The sequence below is a fragment of the Nerophis ophidion genome, linkage group LG20 (assembly GCF_033978795.1).
Source record: "Nerophis ophidion isolate RoL-2023_Sa linkage group LG20, RoL_Noph_v1.0, whole genome shotgun sequence".
Taxonomy (NCBI): Eukaryota; Metazoa; Chordata; class Actinopteri; order Syngnathiformes; family Syngnathidae; genus Nerophis; species Nerophis ophidion.
In genome coordinates, this window is record NC_084630.1 from 34,115,086 (window position 1) to 34,133,797 (window position 18,712).

At 38.3% G+C, this 18,712-nt stretch overlaps 1 protein-coding gene across 1 annotated transcript in view; it reads right to left on the reverse strand.

Annotated features, from left to right (window-relative positions):
* zgc:154142 (uncharacterized protein LOC555481 homolog) overlaps positions 1-18,712 on the reverse strand; it is a 97,592-nt gene that overhangs the window by 73,956 nt on the left and 4,924 nt on the right. The window contains exon 2 of the mRNA XM_061881058.1: positions 5,095-5,315. Within this exon, the coding sequence (XP_061737042.1) occupies positions 5,095-5,236 (142 nt within the window). The 5' untranslated portion in view covers positions 5,237-5,315. The remainder of the gene's footprint in view (positions 1-5,094; positions 5,316-18,712) is intronic.

An 18,712-nucleotide genomic window follows, 5' to 3' on the forward strand; every position in this document is an offset into this window, starting at 1 on the left:
AAGCAGTATTTTAGCTTTTCCTTAGCGTGTAGCATGTTTTTAGCATAATGCTAACATCTTAGGTCCGTGTACCTTCCGTTCATTCTATCTGATTCTTAAATGAAAATCAAAAAACAAAATTAGGGAAGTTATTCGATTTTTGTTATATATGGCAGATTTTAAAACAAACAAAAACAGGGTTGATTTTCATTAAAATATTGCCCAAAAAATCGTATTTTGTGCTGTTTTCCTTTTAGGGATTTTAATTATTACATATAAATACAAAAATATAATAACTGTTCATCCAAAATGCAAAAATGTGTGTTTATCTGTGTGCTGACAAATTGAACCGGAAGCAGTATTTTAGCTTTTCCTTAGCGTTTAGCATGTTTTTAGCATAATGCTAACATCTTAGGTCCGTGTACCTTCCGTTCATTCTATCTGATTCTTAAATGAAAATCAAAAAACAAAATTAGGGAAGTTATTAGATTTTTGTTATATATGGCAGATTTTAAAACAAAAAAACAGGGTTGATTTTCATTAAAATATTGCCAAAAAAAAACGTATTTTGTGCTGTTTTCCTTTTAGGTATTTTGATTTTTTCCATGTAAATACAAAAACATAATAAATGTTCATCCAAAATGCAAAAATATGTGTTTATCTGTGTGATGACAAATTGAACCGGAAGCAGTATTTTAGCTTTTCCTTAGCGTTTAGCATGTTTTTAGCATAATGCTAACATCTTTGGTCCGTGTAACTTCCGTTCATTCTATTTGATTCTTAAATGAAAATCAAAAAACAAAATTAGGGAAGTTATTAGATTTTTGTTATATATGGCAGATTTTAAGACAAACAAAAACAGTGTTGATTTTCATTAAAATATTGCCAAAAATATCATATTTTGTGCTGTTTCCTTATAGGGATTTTAATTTTTACATATAAATACAAAAATATAATAAATGTTCATCCAAAATGCAAAAATGTGTGTTTATCTGTGTGATGACAAATTGAACCGGAAGCAGTATTTTAGCTTTTCCTTAGCGTTTAGCATGTTTTTAGCATAATGCTAACATCTTAGGTCCGTGTACCTTCCGTTCATTCTATCTGATTCTTAAATGAAAATCAAAAAACAAAATTAGGGAAGTTATTCGATTTTTGTTATATATGGCAGATTTTAAAACAAACAAAAACAGGGTTGATTTTCATTAAAATATTGCCCAAAAAATCGTATTTTGTGCTGTTTTCCTTTTAGGGATTTTAATTATTACATATAAATACAAAAATATAATAACTGTTCATCCAAAATGCAAAAATATGTGTTTATCTGTGTGCTGACAAATTGAACCGGAAGCAGTATTTTAGCTTTTCCTTAGCGTTTAGCATGTTTTTAGCATAATGCTAACATCTTAGGTCCGTGTACCTTCCGTTCATTCTATCTGATTCTTAAATGAAAATCAAAAAACAAAATTAGGGAAGTTATTCGATTTTTGTTATATATGGCAGATTTTAAAACAAACAAAAACAGGGTTTATTTTCATTAAAACGTTGCCAAAAAAATCTTATTTTGTGCTGTTTTCCTTATAGGGATTTTAATTTTTCCATATAAATACAAAAATATACTAAATGTTCGTCCAAAATGCAAAAATGTGTGTTTATCTGTGTGATGACAAATTGAACCGGAAGCAGTATTTTAACTTTTCCTTTGTGTTTAGCATGTTTTTAGCATAACGCTAACATCTTTTTTTCCGCCTAGAGTCCTATTGTCGTTTTAAAAAAGTCTCATTAAATAGTTGCCCAACTTTTGTTTCAGAAATAAAAAAAGAAAAGAAATGGCCTGAAATTATTTTTTTGACTTGCATTTAAGAATTGTAAGTAGAATGAAGGGAAAGTACGTAGACTTCAAATACTGCTTCCGGTTCAATTTGTCATCACACAGAAACACACATTTTTGCATTTTGGATGAACATATATTCAATTACTTTTTTTTAGCTGGAAAAATTTAAATCCATGAAAGGAAAACAGCACAAAATCCAAGTTTATGGCAATATTTGAAATGAAAATCAACAACTGGTTGTTTGTTTTAAAATCTAAAATAAATTATAAAAATAAAAAAAAATCAAGTAACGACCCTAAATTTAATTTTTTGATTTGCGTTCAAGAATTGGAAATAGAATGAACGGAAGGTACACAAACCTTTTTCCTTTTAGGGATTTACATTTTTCCAGACAAAAAAATCAAAAAACTGGTTCATCCAAAATGCAAAAATGTGTGTTTATCTGTGTGATGACAAATTGATTCAGTTTTCCTTTACGTTTAGCATGTTTTTAGCATAATGCTAACATCCTTGGTCCGTGTACCTTCCATTCATTCTATTTTCGATTCTTAAACGCAAAAAACAAAATTAGGGCCATTATCCGATTTTTATTACACATGGCAGATTTTAAAACACACAAAAAAGGGTTGATTTTCATTCAAATATTGCCATGAAATTGAATTTTGTGCGGTTTTCTTTTGGTGGATTTAAATTTTTCCAGAAAAACAAAAACATCGAAAAACATGTTCATCCAGGTTGCAAAAATGCGTGGATGTCAGTGTGATGACAAATTGAACCGGAAGCAGTATTTTAGCTTTTCCTTAGCGTTTAGCATGTTTTTAGCATAACGCTAACATCTTTGGTCCGTGTACCTTCCGATCATTCTATTTTCAATTCTGAAACGCAAATCAAAAAATTAAATTAGGGACGTTTTTTCGATTTTTATTATTATATATGGTAGATTTTCATTCAAATATTGCCATTAACTTGGATTTTGTGCGGTCTTCCTCTGATGGATTTGTATTTTTCCAGATAAAAACACAAAAATCGGATAAAAACACAAAAATCGGACATGTTCATCCAAAATGCGTTTAGCATGTTTTTAACATAGCGGTAACATCTTTGTTCAGCAGGAGTCCTATTGTCTTTTTTTTTTTTAAAGTCTCATTAAGTAGTTGTCCAACTTTTGTTTCAGAAATGAAAATAGAAAAAAAATGGCCCAATATCGTTTTTTTTCCGTTCATTCTATTTAATTGTTAAACGCAAATCAAAAACAAAATTAGGGCCGTTATTCGATTTTTATTATACATGGCAGATTTTAAAACAAACAAAAAAAGGTTGATTTTCAATCAAATATTGCCATAAAATTTGATTTTTAGTGGATTCAAATTTTTCAGAATTGGAAATAGAATGAACGGAAGGTACACGGACCTTTTTCCTTTTAGGGATTAAAATTTTTCCAGATAAATACAAAAATATAATAAATGTTCATCCAAAATGCAAAAATGTGTGTTTATCTGTGTGATGACAAATTAAACCGGAAGCAGTATTTTAGCTTTTCCTTTGTGTTTAGCATGTTTTTAGCATAACGCTAACATCTTTTTTCACGACGCAGGAGTCCTATTGTTGTTTAAAAAAAGTCTCATTAAATAGTTGTCCAACTTTTGTTTCAGAAATAAAAAAAATTTAAAAAATGGTCCGAAATTTGTTTTTTGATTTGCATTTAAGAATTGTAAATAGAATGAAGGGAAAGTGTGCAGACTTCAAATACTGCTTCCGGTTCAATTTGTCATCACACAGATAACCACACATTTTTGCATTTTGGATAAAAATATATTAAATTTGTGTTTAGCTGGAAAAATAAACAAAAAAGGGTTGATTTTCATTCAAATATTGCCATAAAATTGGATTTTGTGCTCTGTGATTTTCGTGATTTTACATTTTTCCAGATAAATACAAAAATATAATATAAGGTCATCCAAAATGCAAAAATGTGTGTTTATCTGTGTGATGACAAATTGAACCGGAAGCAGTATTTTAGCTTTTCCTTTGTGTTTAGCGATATTTTTAGCATTACGCTAACATCTTTTTCCGCTATAGTCCTATTGTCGTCTTAAAAAAGTCTTATTAAATAGTTGTCTAACTTTTGTTTCAGAGTGAAAATTTAAAAAAAAAGAATGGCCCAAAATGTGTTTTTTGATTTGTATTTAAGAATTGGAAATAGAATGAAGGGAAAGTGTGCAGACTTCAAATACTGCTTCCGGTTCAATTTGTCATCGCAACAGATAAACACACATTTTTGCATTTTGGATAAAAAAATATATTAAATTTGTGTTAAGCTGGAAAAATAAACAAAAAATGGTTGATTTTCATTAAAATATTGCCATAAAATTGGATTTCGTGCTCTGTGATTTTCGTGGATTTACATTTTTCCAGATAAATACAAAAATATGATATAAGGTCATCCAAAATGCAAAAATGTGTGTTTATCTGTGTGATGACAAATTGAACCGGAAGCAGTATTTTAGCTTTTCCTTTGTGTTTAGCATGTTTTTAGCATAATGCTAACATCTTTTTTCCCGCAGGAGTCCTATTGTTGTTTTGAAAAAGTCTCATTAAATAGTTGTCCAACTTTTGTTTCAGAAATTAAAAAAATTTTTAAAAAATGGCCCGAAATTTGTTTTTTGATTTGCATTTAAGAATTGTAAATAGAATGAAGGGAAAGTGTGCAGACTTCAAATACTGCTTCCGGTTCAATTTGTCATCACACAGATAAACACACATTTTTGCATTTTGGATAAACATGTTAAACTTGTGTTCAGCTGGAAAAATAAACAAAAAAAGGGTTGATTTTCATTAAAATATTGCCATAAAATTGGATTTCGTGCTCTGTGATTTTCGTGGATTTACATTTTTCCAGATAAATACAAAAATATGATATAAGGTCATCCAAAATACAAAAATGTGTGTTTATCTGTGTGATGACAAATTGAACCGGAAGCAGTATTTTAGCTTTTCCTTTGTGTTTAGCATGTTTTTAGCATAACGCTAACATCTTTTTTCACGACGCAGGAGTCCTATTATCCAAATTAAAAAGTCTCATTAAATAGTTGTCCAACTTTTGAAATGAAAATAGAAAAGAAATGGCCTGAAGTTTTTTTTATTTGCATTTAAGAATCAGAAGTAGAATAACCGGAAGATACACGGACCCTTTTCTCTGGTGAATGTTCGGCTTTTTTTTTTTTTTTTGCAGTATCTCATAAAACTGCAATTTCCTTGGAAATCCATCATGCTGTACTTACCCTCTTGGTGAGTGGTGGAGGTGGCCTCTTGCTCCACGAAGTAGAGGGTCACCAGGGCGACGCACACGCCCGTCATCACCACAAAGAGGAAGATCAGCCATTTTTCCAGGGTGCTCAGGCCACATTTCTTCTCCAGCTTCATTGTTGCTCCAAACTGGGACCAGTCCGGCTGAGCACCTGCAGGTCTACCAACTCACCAGTCCCTTGTGTGAACTTTGGCCCTCCAGGGTGGTATCACACGTATGTATCAGAACAGTTAATGAGTAATGGCCATTATCTTCTACAGCAGATAATGCATTATTCAGAATTACCCATAATGCACTGACGAACATGAGAGAAAGTTCCATAGAAATCAATGCAAACACTAAATATACCCAACACCGGGGGTCACCAACGGCAGGTCGCCCGTAAGGACCAGATGAGTCGCCCGCTGGCCTGTTCTAAAAATAGCTCGAATAGCAGCACTTACCAGTGAGCTGCCTCTAATTTTTTAAATTGTATTTATTTACTAGCAAGTTGGTCTCGCTTTGCTCAACAATTTTTTATTCTAAGAGAAACAAAACTCAATTAGAATTTGAAAATCCAAGAAAATATATTAAAGACTTGGTCTTCACTTGTTTAAATAAATTCATTTATTTTTTTACTTTGCTTCTTATAACTTTCAGAAAGACAATTTTAGAGAAAAAAATACAAGCTTAAAAATGATTTTAGGATTTTTAAACACATATACCGTTTTACCTTTTAATTTCCTTCCTCTTCTTTCCTGACAATTTAAATCAATGTTCAAGTATTTTTTTTTCATTGTAAAGAATAAAGAATTTTTTTTTAATTTAAATCTTCATTTTAGCTTCTGTTTTTTCGACAAAGAATAAATGTGAAATATTTCTTCAAACTTAATATGATAAAAATTCCCCAAAAATATTCTGGCAAATCTAGAAAATCTGTAGAACCAAATGTAAATCTTATTTCAAAGTCTTTTGAATTTCTTTAAAAAATGTTGTTCTGGAAAATCTAGAAGAAATAATAATTTGTCTTTGTTAGAAATATAGCTTGGTCCAATTGGTTATATATTCTAACAAAGTGCAGATTGGATTTTAACCTATTTAAAACATGTCATCAAAATTCTAAAATTAATCTTAATCAGGAAAAATGACTAATGATGTTCCATAAATTCTTTTTTACATTTTTTTTCAAAAAGATTCGAATTAGCTAGTTTTTCTCTTCTTTTTTTGGTTGAATTTAAAATTTTAAAGAGTCGAAATTGAAGATAAACTGTTTCAAAATTAAATTTTAATTGTTTTTCCCTTTTTTCTCCTCTTTTAAACCGTTCAATTAAGTGTTTTTTTTAATAATTTATTCTCTACAAAAACCTTTTGGAAAAGGAAAAAAAATGTACGACGGAATGACAGACGGATATACCCATTTTTTATATATATATATATATAGATTTATTTATTAAAAGGTAAATTGAGCAAATTGGCTATTTCTGGCAATTTATTTAAGTGTGTATCAAACTGGTAGCCCTTCGCATTAATCAGTACCCAAGAAGTAGCTCTTGGTTTCAAAAAGGTTGGTGACCCCTGCCCGACACAATTTAAAAAAAATAGTTTTCATTTTTAAATCAATATTTAAAAAGGTCTAATTGTGAATGTATTATAGCCCTTAACTAAATATTTTTGTACAAAAAATTATCATGAATTATTATTTAATATAATGAATTTTGGTGGTAGTTGCAGTCATTGTAGTATAATATGTAACACAATGATACTAACTGTACTTAAATGGAAAAAATAAAGACAATAATAAATTGAAAACAAATAAATTATCACATTTTATATATGTACTTATATATGGACCAGGCGACTTATGTGAGGTGTTGATAAATATATTCAACATTTTTTTATTACAATTTTAAATAAATTATTCCACAAATAAATAATGAAGCTTGGTTGAAATATACAGTACGGGCCAACATTTTGGACACACCTTCTCATTTTAATGCGTTTTTCTTTATTTTCATGACTATTTACATTGTAGATTGTCACTGAAGGCATCAAAACTATGAATGAAAAGTTCCGGAAAGTATCAAGCTACATTTTGTCCGTAACAAAATATTATTTTCATGACAATTTACTTTGTAGATTGTCACATCAAAACTATAAATGAACACATGTGGGGTTAAGTACTTAACAAAAAAAAGGTGAAATAACTGAAAACATGTTTTATATTCTAGTTTCTTCAAAATAGCCACCCTTTGCTCTGATTACTGCTTTGCACACTCTTGGCATTCTCCGGATGAGCTTTATTTTTGGTCCAATAGGGCTCTTTCGACATTTTGGGTTGCCGACTGTTAGAATAATTATGTATATATTATCACACAACTCTTATCAATCAATCAATCAATCAATGTTTACTTATATAGCCCTAAATCACTAGTGTCTCAAAGGGCTGCACAAACCACCACGACATCCTCGGTAGGCCCACATAAGGGCAAGGAAAACTCACACCCAGTGGGACATCGGTGACAATGATGACTATGAGAACCTTGGAGAGGAGGAAAGCAATGGATGTCGAGCGGGTCTAACATGATACTGTGAAAGTTCAATCCACAATGGATCCAACACAGTCGCGAGAGTCCAGTCCAAAACGGATCCAACACAGCAGCGAGAGTCCTGTTCACAGCGGAGCCAGCAGGAAACCATCCCAAGCGGAGGCGGATCAGCAGCGCAGAGATGTCCCCAGCCGATACACAGGCGAGCAGTACATGGCCACCGGATCGGACCGGACCCCCTCCACAAGGGAGAGTGGGACATAGAAGAAAAAGAAAAGAAACGGCAGATCAACTGGTCTAAAAAGGGAGTCTATTTAAAGGCTAGAGTATACAAATGAGTTTTAAGGTGAGACTTAAATGCTTCTACTGAGGTAGCATCTCGAACTGTTACCGGGAGGGCATTCCAGAGTACTGGAGCCCGAACGGAAAACGCTCTATAGCGCGCAGACTTTTTTTGGGCTTTGGGAATCACTAATAAGCCGGAGTCTTTTGAACGCAGATTTCTTGCCGGGACATATGATACAATACAATCGGCAAGATAGGATGGAGCTAGACCGTGTAGTATTTTATACGTAAGTAGTAAAACCTTAAAGTCACATCTTAAGTGCACAGGAAGCCAGTGCAGGTGAGCCAGTTTAGGTATATATGTATGTATATATGTATATAAAGGTATATACAGTACAGGCGTAATGTGATCAAACTTTCTTGTTCTTGTCAAAAGTCTAGCAGCCGCATTTTGTACCAACTGTAATCTTTTAATGCTAGACATGGGGAGACCCGAAAATAATACGTTACAGTAATCGAGACGAGACGTAACAAACGCATGGATAATGATCTCAGCGTCTTTAGTGGACAGAATGGAGCGACTTTTAGCGATATTACGGAGATGAAAGAAGGCCGTTTTAGTAACGCTTTTAATGTGTGCCTCAAGTCATGCTTAAGGGTCGTTGCCATAGTGATTATCAATTGTGCTATAGTGATTATCAATTGTGCTGAAGTTATTATTTTTCTAATTGTGCAAAGCAAGTCTCGTACCAGTGTTTCCAGGAATTGGTCTGCTGACTGCCAAGGCAGGACATCCGAGTACCGTGACGCAGACTGATTAGAAACAGGGCGATATCACCAGTATCAACACATTTGCATTTCATTAATAGTCATGTATTGTGTCTAACTGTAGCAGTCGAGATTACCCCCTTCCCTCAGCGACAGCTGCAATGATGTAACCTCTCAAATATATAGAGGAAGCACATGAGCTGGACTTTAGAGCCTATTTTAGATCTGTAACTAAAGTACAGCCCAAAAAAAACGTCTCTTCTCAATTGAGCAAAATTGAACTCTTGCTTCTTGTCAGTTTAATAGACGTCATCAGTGTTTGAACCTGACCATACACATATACACCATGGCCCCCGCAGACACAATGTGGCCCCTGAGTCAAAATATTTGCCCAACTCTGTTATATGCTGTTCTGGCATTGTCTTAATATAAAAACTTTATGCAACAATTGTAGCGGGACTTTGAATGGTGTAATTCGGCGTGAAAGTTAGCGCTAACATCAAATATAATACTGTTACGGCTCAGACTCCTCCCACCGCCGCTCATCCATCTGTGCCCTCCAGTGAGAGCACCGTGGGCGTTCCCTCTCCGCTGCGAGCGCACCTCTGCGCGGCTGCAGGAGATCTTCAATCAGCGCACCTGCCTGGGATGAACGAGCTGCCTTTATAAGCCCGCACAACCTGCCATGCCGTGCCGGAATATAGTTTTCCGTACCTTTGTAAGCATCCCGTGTCTGGCTTCCACCCCACAAACTCGCTCTTTCCCTGTGACTTCCGTGTTTCCGTTGCGTCCGACGTTCCTGTTGTCTTCCCGCCAGGCTTCCCGTGTTCTCCTGTGATCCCATGTTGTTCATCTTGCATTTTGGATTATCAACCTGTCGCTTGGACACGTTTCTCTCGACGCCTTTGATCATCTGTCTGCCCCACGGACTTCAGTGTTCCTTCGCTCTCGTTCAACATTTACGCTGACGCTCAACAGCTAATCTACACATAGTTTTACACCGTACACACTCTTGGATTTTGTCACGCTCCATTTCCTTGGTTAGTTTGATTATTATTGTTTGTTTATTATATACTATATTATATATTATACTTAAGATGTGACTTTAAGGTTTTACTAAGGTATAAAATACTACACGGTCTAGCTCCATCCTATCTTGCCGATTGTATTGTACCATATGTCCCGGCAAGAAATCTGCCTTCAAAGGACTCCGGCTTGTTAGTGATTCCCAAAGCCCAAAAAAAGTCTGCGGGCTATAGAGTGTTTTCCGTTCGGGCTCCAGTACTCTGGAATGCCCTCCCGGTAACAGTTCGAGATGCTACCTCAGTAGAAGCATTTAAGTCTCACCTTAAAACTCATTTGTATACTCTAGCTTTTAAATAGACCTCCATTTTAGACCAGTTGATCTGCCGCTTCTTTTCTTTTTCTCCTATGTCCCCCCCTCCCTTGTGGAGGGGGTCCGGTCCGATGACCATGGATGAAGTACTGGCTGTCCAGAGTCGAGACCCAGGATGGACCGCTCGCCTGTGTATCGGTTGGGGACATCTCTACGCTGCTGATCCGCCTCCACTTGGGATGGTTTCCTGTGCACAGGACACTCGCTGCTGTCTTGGATCCGCTTTGAACTGAACTCTCGCGGCTGTGTTGGATCCACTATGGATTGAACTTTCACAGTATCATGTTAGACCCGCTCGACATCCATTGCTTTCGGTCCTTTCCAAGGTTTCTCATAGTCAGCATTGTCACTGGCGTCCCACTGGATGTGAATTCTCCCTGCCCACTCGGTGTGAGTTTTCCTTGCCCTTTTGTGGGTTCTTCCGAGGATGTCGTAGTCGTAATGATTTGTGCAGTCCTTTGAGACATTTGTGATTTAGGGCTATATAAATAAACATTGATTGATTGATTGATAGATATATAGTGATATTTCCGTGTGGAGTTTCCATGTTCTCCCCGTGACTGCGTGGGTACTCTGGCTTCCTCCCACTTCCAAAGACATGCACCTGGGGATAGGTTGATTGGCAACACTAAATGGTCCCTAGTGTGTGAATGTTGTCTGTGTATCTGTAATGGCCCTGCGATGAGGTGGCGACTTGTCCAGGGTGTACGCCGCCTTCCGCCCGAATGCAGCTGAAATAGACTCCAGCGAGCGCCCACGACCCCAAAAGGGACAAGCCGTAGTAAATGGATGGATGGGAGACTATATATATAATAAATACTTTGAACTATTATGCTCCTTGGTGTCTGTTGCCGTCACCTCCCCCTCAGCAGCCATAACAAATGCACCACATCAATTTAATTTTATTTATTTTTTTAGAGGACAAACTTTTACTTATTGTTGTTTTAATGAGTTTCTCATGTGCAGGAGGAGTCTCCATCTAAAAAGCGGTAAATATCAAATGCACGGGGGTTAATCCCTACTCTTCCATTCTTAACAGATAAGCACTTTCTTTTCATTTTCTCTCCACGAGGGTTGGATGACGTGACAAAAGCAGCTTAGCGCTCTGAGGGGACACGAAGAAAAAAGAAAATAAAAATAAAAATCCTTACGCAATGTGACTTTTTCCCCCTGCTTGGCCAGCGCTAATGACTGCATTGTTCTGCCAGGTCGCAGCGAAATATTGATAGATGAGCAAAGCGCTTCCACTTGCTTTGTTCCACCTTTATCACGGTTAGTTTGGGGTCTTTTCCAGAGGCAAGGTGTGATTTATGGGTACACCCGTCAGCCATAATGAAGCAGTCTCCTAATAAAGGCGCAGAAGGTGACCTCAGTGTGTTTTTTTTTTTTTTATCCCCCCAATGCCTGAAGTCCAAGAGAAAACAGGCAGATTTAAGAGCTTAAGAAGACGATTTACTCAACAGTAATCTAGTAAAAGAGTTTTTTTTTTCCCTCCGAAGACGATAAGAGTGATTAAAAATGTGTCATGTCACCTGCATGCCGGGACATTAGGTGGCAGTGTCTAACTTTTTTATACAACATATGTTTTCATGAGTATTCAACAAACTCGGGTGTCAAACTCGAGGCTTGGTCGCCACATCTGGCCACCCAGTGGTGTCAGAATAATTGCATCCAAGTTATCACATACCTTTGTGTTGCCATGAGTTCCCGGCGAGCAGACAAAATCTGTCTTTAATCCTACTTGTAGTCGTAAAACTCCACAGAGTAGGGTGGGAAGCAACATGAAGGGTTTGTTCTCCCAGGAATGTAGATCGGGCTTCAGACACAGCGTGCAGGTAGAAACAAATGATGTATTTTGAAATAAATCAGACGGTAACAAAGAAAAACGTGCTCATACCACTGAAGGCAAAAACTAAAGGAGCTAGCGTGGGAGCTAGACGGTAAAAAGAGCCTAGCAGGTACAGAGCAGGAAACAAACGTCGTCATCTGTTGTATGAAACAAACTAAGAAGCCAGACCGAGTGAGGCCAGGGCATGGACTAAATAGCCCTCTGATTAGTCCCCGGTCAACAGGTGCGCAACCCAAACACTAACCAGAGGCAGGTGAATGCAATCTGTCTTCATGGCAACTGAGACACAAACTCTAAAAGGTGCTGAGAACACAAGTGAACCGAAAACGTATTGTGAATTGTATTTATATAGCGCTTTTTCTCTAGTGACTCAAAGCGCTTTACAAAGTGAAACCTAATATCTACTTTTTACATTTAAACCAGTGTGGGTGGCACAGGGAGCAGGTGGGTAAAGTGTCTTGCCCAAGGACACAACGGCAGTAACTAGGATGGCGGAAGCGGGGATCGAACCTGCAACCCTCAAGTTGCTGGCACGGCCGCTCTACCAACCGAGCTATACCGCTTGGTAAATAGATTATGTTACGGGCAGTGGATCATAACAGTTCTGTTTGTTTTGTGTATCGTAACCAACGGATAGATAGTCTTGACCCAAGGACTACAAAGCAAAGAGTAACCTGGACCTGAGTCCCCTACAGAGGTCTCTTCTTTGAACTGTTTTAAGACCTTTTCTGTGAACTGTTTACGTCCTTTTCTTTTGAACTGTTTTGTAATCGATTCTGTTCTTAACTTTTATGGACAGAATTTCTAGGCGCAGTCAAGGCGTTGAGGGGTTCCGGTTTGGTACCGCAGGATTAGGTCTCTGCTTTTTGCAGACGATGTGGTCCTGATGGTTTCATCTGACCGGGATCTTCAGCTCTCACTGGATCGGTTTGCAGCAAAGGGTGAAGCGACCGGAATGAGAATCAGCACCTCCAAGTCCGAGTCCATGGTTCTCGCCCGGAAAAGGGTGGAGTGCCATCTCCGGGTTGGGGAGGAGACCCTGCCCCAAGTGGAGGAGTTCAAGTACCTAGGAGTCTTGTTCACGAGTGGGGGAAGAGTGGATCGTGAGATCGACAGGCGGATCGGTGCGGCGTCTTCAGTAATGCGGACGTTGTATCGATCCGTTGTGGTGAAGAAGGAGCTGAGCCGGAAGGCAAAGCTCTCAATTTACCGGTCGATCTACGTTCCCATCCTCACCTATGGTCATGAGCTTTGGGTCATGACCGAAAGGATAAGATCACGGGTACAAGCGGCCGAAATGAGTTTCCTCCGCCGTGTGGCGGGGCTCTCCCTTAGAGATAGGGTGAGAAGCTCTGTCATCCGGGAGGAACTCAAAGTAAAGCCGCTGCTCCTCCACATGGAGAGGAGCCAGATGAGGTTGTTCAGGCATCTGGTCAGGATGCCACCCGAACGCCTCCCTAGGGAGGTGTTTAGGGCACGTCCAACCGGTAAGAGGCCACGGGGAAGACCCAGGACACGTTGGGAGGACTATGTCTCCCGGCTGGCCTGGGAACGCCTCGGGATCCCCCGGGAAGAGCTAGACGAAGTGGCTTGGGAAAGGGAAGTCTGGGTTTCCCAGCTTAGGCTGTTGCCCCCGCGACCCGACCTCGAATAAGCGGAAGAAGATGGATGGATGTTTTGTAATCAAAAGGCGATAGCTGTTTACGACCCCCCGTACCTTTCGAAACAGCTGTTGCAATGTAATCAGGGAAAGTCCAAATAAAGGAAGGGGCGTACAATCTTTTGGTAGAGCGTAACGACACTGTACAAGGGTGCAGATGTACACGTTTCTCCTCACTGAGCCAAATTGAATTCTGTCTCTGTTTGATTCCTTGCTTCTTGTCCTGTTTAATAGATGTCATCAGTGTTTGAACCTGCGTTTCTCACCTGGGCCTTCTGTGACGATCCGTCGCTTCATTTCTGTTTGTTTCCTTGTTTTGTATTCGCGTTTGTTTTGTTTCCATTTACTGCTTGTCCCCCTGAGCGCTGTTTTTGTCCCCCCTCACCTGCTGTTGATTGGCAGCCGGTCCACACCAGCTGCTGCCCCAACGACCCGACCTCGGATAAGCGGAAGAAGATGGATGGAGTGCGGCAGAGAGACTGCAATACCGCCCCAGCTGCTCCGATTCTCCGGCTGATTTCCTTCCCCGTTTTTCCTTCACTCGTGAAAAAGACCCCAAGATACTTAAACTCCTCCACCTGGGACAGAGTCTCGTTCTCTACCTGGACCGTACAAATAAGCAGTTTACTGCAGAGAACGAACCATGGCTTCAGATTTGTGGATTTAGAGAAGGCGTATGACCGGGTCCCCCGGGAGATCCTGTGGGAGGTGCTGAAGGAGTACTGGGTGAGGTGGACCCTGATGAGGGACATCAGATATCTATACAACTGAAGTGGCACCAGGTAGCCCGTAAGGACCAGATGAGTCGCCCGCTGGCCTGTTCTAAAAATAGCTCAAATAGCAGCACTTACCAGTGAGCTGCCTCTAATTTTTTAAATTGTATTTATTTACTAACAAGCTGGTCTCGCTTTGCTCAACATTTTTTATTCTAAGAGAAACAAAACTCAATTAGAATTTGAAAATCCAAGAAAATATATTAAAGACTTGGTCTTCACTTGTTTAAATAAATAAATTTATTTTTTTACTTTGCTTCTTTTAACATTCAGAAAGATAATTTTAGAGAAAAAATACCACCTTTAAAATGATTTTAGGATTTTTAAACACATACCTTTTTAATTCCTTTCTCTTCCTTCCTGACAATTTAAAACCATTTTCAAGTATTTATTTTTTTATTGTAAAGAATAATAAATACATTTTAATGTAATTCTTCATTTTAGCTTCTGTTTATTTGACGAGGAATATTCGTATATCATAGGAATGATTAAAAATCAAAAAATTATTCTAGCAAATCTAGAAAATCTGTAGAATCAAATTTAAATCTTATTTCAAAGTCTCTTTAATATCTTTTAAAATGTTTGTTCTGGAAAATCTAGAAGAAATAATGATTTGTTTTTGTTAGAAATATAGCTTGGTCCAATTTGTTATATATTCTAACAAAGTGCAGATTGGATTTTAACCTATTTAAAACATGTCATCAAAATTCTAAAATTAATCTTAAAAAAAATGACTAATGATGTTCCATAAATTCTTTTTTGACTTAGGTCGTTTTTCTCTTCATTTTTTTCGGTTGAATTTTGAATTTTAAAGAGTCAAAATTGAAGATAAATTATGTTTAAAAATGTAATTTTCATTTTTTTTTTGGGTGTTTTCTCTTCTTTTAAACTGTTCAATTAAATGTTTTTTTCAGCATTTATTCTCTACAAAAAACCTTCCGCGAATGGATATATATATATCAGGAGTGGGCAAATTAATGCGTTAATTATGAGTTAACTCATCAATCCATTAACGCCGACAATTATTTTATCGCACATTTGCGTATGTTGTTTACATGCTTTTATTTTGTTAACGCCTTTTCTTAACAAGATGACGTCACCCGGCGTCGAGAGGATCTTGGTAAAGATGGAACATTTGGCAAAAATACCAGACAATTCTGCAAATTTCATGGCTGGCTTACAGCGTGGTCACTCTGGGATCACTTACGACCGCCAGACAATTCTGGATGTGGATAGATCGGGCCGTTTTGGACTGAATGACGCGTGCTTGCTAGACCGGCTAGCTAGCATGAGAATACTTTGCCGGCTACATCCAGCGGCCTGTGAAGCAGCGGAGTATATGTGTTGTCTGTCTATTTATGAATAATGCAGACGAGGAGTGTTGGCTGAGTTCTTAACGTTTACTTTCAGAGCGTGCATATCACAACATACAAGATGCCGTCATGGCGACACAACCTATGCTCGTCACTCCTGTTGCATGCTGGGTAGGGTAGTTCTTTCTTTCCCTGGCTCATAACATCAAACAATCGTAAAATTCCCATCATATCAATTCCTAGATATGGTCATAATTATTTTAAGTGCACTACGCAGAATAAACTCAACATTATTAATATTGCTACTACGGATAATTTGATGAAAAATTCCCTAAAACAGCCCACTACCTATAATATAGGTTTTTTAAACATAAGATCCCTGATAAAAAAAAGGTTTCTGCTGTTACCTCAGAAATTGCCTGTTCAGATGTTATGATTGTGGCTCAGAGATTTGTATGTAGATTATATTTATTTTCCATAACAAACAGGATAACTTAAATACCCTGGCAGTGGCAATAAGCTTAAATGTTTGTATTTACATTTTTTTAGTTGATTTTCATTAAATATGCTATTTAACTGCTACTGTTTAACAAGGACTGATTTAAATTGTGTTTGCACAACAAATGTTTTGGCGCTTTTGTTCATGTGGGAGAATATTCCAATAAAGGTGCACTACACACTACTTTTGAATTCATTATTGGGCTTTGCGTATACAATGCAGTTAATTGTGATTAATCGGAGAAATAGTGCGATTAACTTCGATTAAAATTTTTAATCGTTGCCCAGCCCTAATATATTTATATATATGTGACTTTAAGGTTTTACTACGTACGTATGAAATACTACACGGTCTAGCTCCAGCCTATCTTGCCGATTGTATTGTACCATCGGCAAGAAATCTGCGTTCAAAAGACTCCAGCTTATTAGTGATTCCTAGAGCCCAAAAAAAGTCTGCGGGCTATAGAGCGTTTTCCGTTCGGGCTCCAGTACTCTGGAATGCCCTCCCGGTAACAGTTCGAGATGCTACCTCAGTAGAAGCATATTAAGTCTCACCTTAAAACTCATCTGTATACTCTAGCCTTTAAATAGACCTCCTTTTTAGACCAGTTGATCTGCCGCTTCTTTTCTTTCTCCTATGTTCCCCCCCTCCCTTGTGGAGGGGGTCCGGTCCGATGACCATGGATGAAGTACTGGCTGTCCAGAGTCGAGACCCAGGATGGACCGCTCGCCTGTATCGATTGGGGACATCTCTACGCTGCTGAGCCGCCTCCGCTTGAGATGGTCTCCTGTGGACGGGACTCTCGCTGCTGTCTTGGATCCGCTTTGAACTGAACTCTGGCAGCTGTGTTGGATCCACTATGGATTGAACTTTCACAGTATCATGTTGGACCCGCTCGACATCCATTGCTTTCGGTCACCTAGAGGGGGGAGGGGGGGGGGGGGGGTTGCCCACATCTGAGGTACTCTCCAAGGTTTCTCATAGTCAGCATTGTCACTGGCGTCCCACTGGATGTGAATTCTCCCTGCCCACTGGGTGTGAGTTTTCCTTGCCCTTTTGTGGGTTCTTCCGAGGATGTTGTAGTCGTAATGATTTGTGCAGTCCTTTGAGACATTTGTGATTTGGGGCTATATAAATAAACATTGATATATATATATATATATATATATATATATATATATATATATATATATATATAGATTTATTTATTAAAGGTAAATTGAGCAAATTGGCTATTTCTGGCAACTTATTTAAGTGTGTATCAAACTGGTAGCCCTTCGCATTAATCAGTACCCAAGAAGTAGCTCTTGGTTTTAAAAAGGTTGCTGACCCCTGGTGTAAACTCTCTTACACGGAAGAGGGTTGTGTGATAAAGCGGCACTCCGATCTTATGCGGCACCACAAACAAATGTAGGCCACGTATTCATCTGGGAGAGGACCGACCATCAGGAAGATGAGAGCGACTGCCTGGGATAAATAAGAGGACGGATGCGTCCTCGCCTGTTGCCTTACTAGGGGGGGGAAACGGATTAGACGCCGGCCGAGGTTTTTAATCACTCGCCTGTAACGGGCTCAGCCAGCTTCATTACAATCCCAGCGCAGAGAAGACAAATGGAGGCTCAAAATGGGAAAATGGTGCATGGAGAAAAAGGCTGCATATTGTTGGCTCACACAAACATTCGTCACTTGCGGCTTTTTAACGAGGGGGTTCCGACTCCTTCAGGCAGGCTATTAGTGTTTGATTTTAGATGCTAACTCAGCCTCAGGGTTTCCCCTCTTGTCATGTAAAAACACTCGGGAGGCTTTTATTTTGTCTCGGTATGGAGGCGGGCTTAATCGCCTGTCAGTCAAAGCACTGAAATAGACAACCCCCTGGAAATTTAGTCCTGTATGAACATAATATATTGGCCCTGTGATGAGGTGGAGACTTGTCCAGGGTGTACGCCGCCTTCTGCCCGAATGCAGCTGAGATAGGCTCCAGCACCCCCCGTGACCCCAAAAGGGACAAGCAGTAGAAAATGGATTAATGGGTGACTATATATAACAAATACTTAGAAAATACCCCTTGGTGTCTGTTGCCGTCACCTCCCCCTCAGCAACCATAACAAATACCCCACTTCAGTAGGTGATGCGAGGTCGCCATGGCAACAACAATAAGGATGACAAACCAATGTAATTTTTTTTTTCATAGGACAAACTTTGACTCCAGGGACAAGGCGTAGAAAATGGATGAACATTGTACACACATTTTCATCAATATTGAAAACAGTCTAGCGCACGGGTGTCAAACTCAAGGCCCGGGGGGCCAGATCTGGCCCGTGACATCCTTTTATCTGGCTCGCAAACACCTGGATGACCATGAATTGATTAACGTGGACCCCCGACTTAAACAACTTATTGGGGTATTACCATTTAGTGGTCAATTGTACTGTGCAATCTACTAATAACAGTTTCAATCAACCAATGGAAATTATATGTGTCAATAAAGTACTTAATATTTTCTCCCTAAAAAAATATATGTACT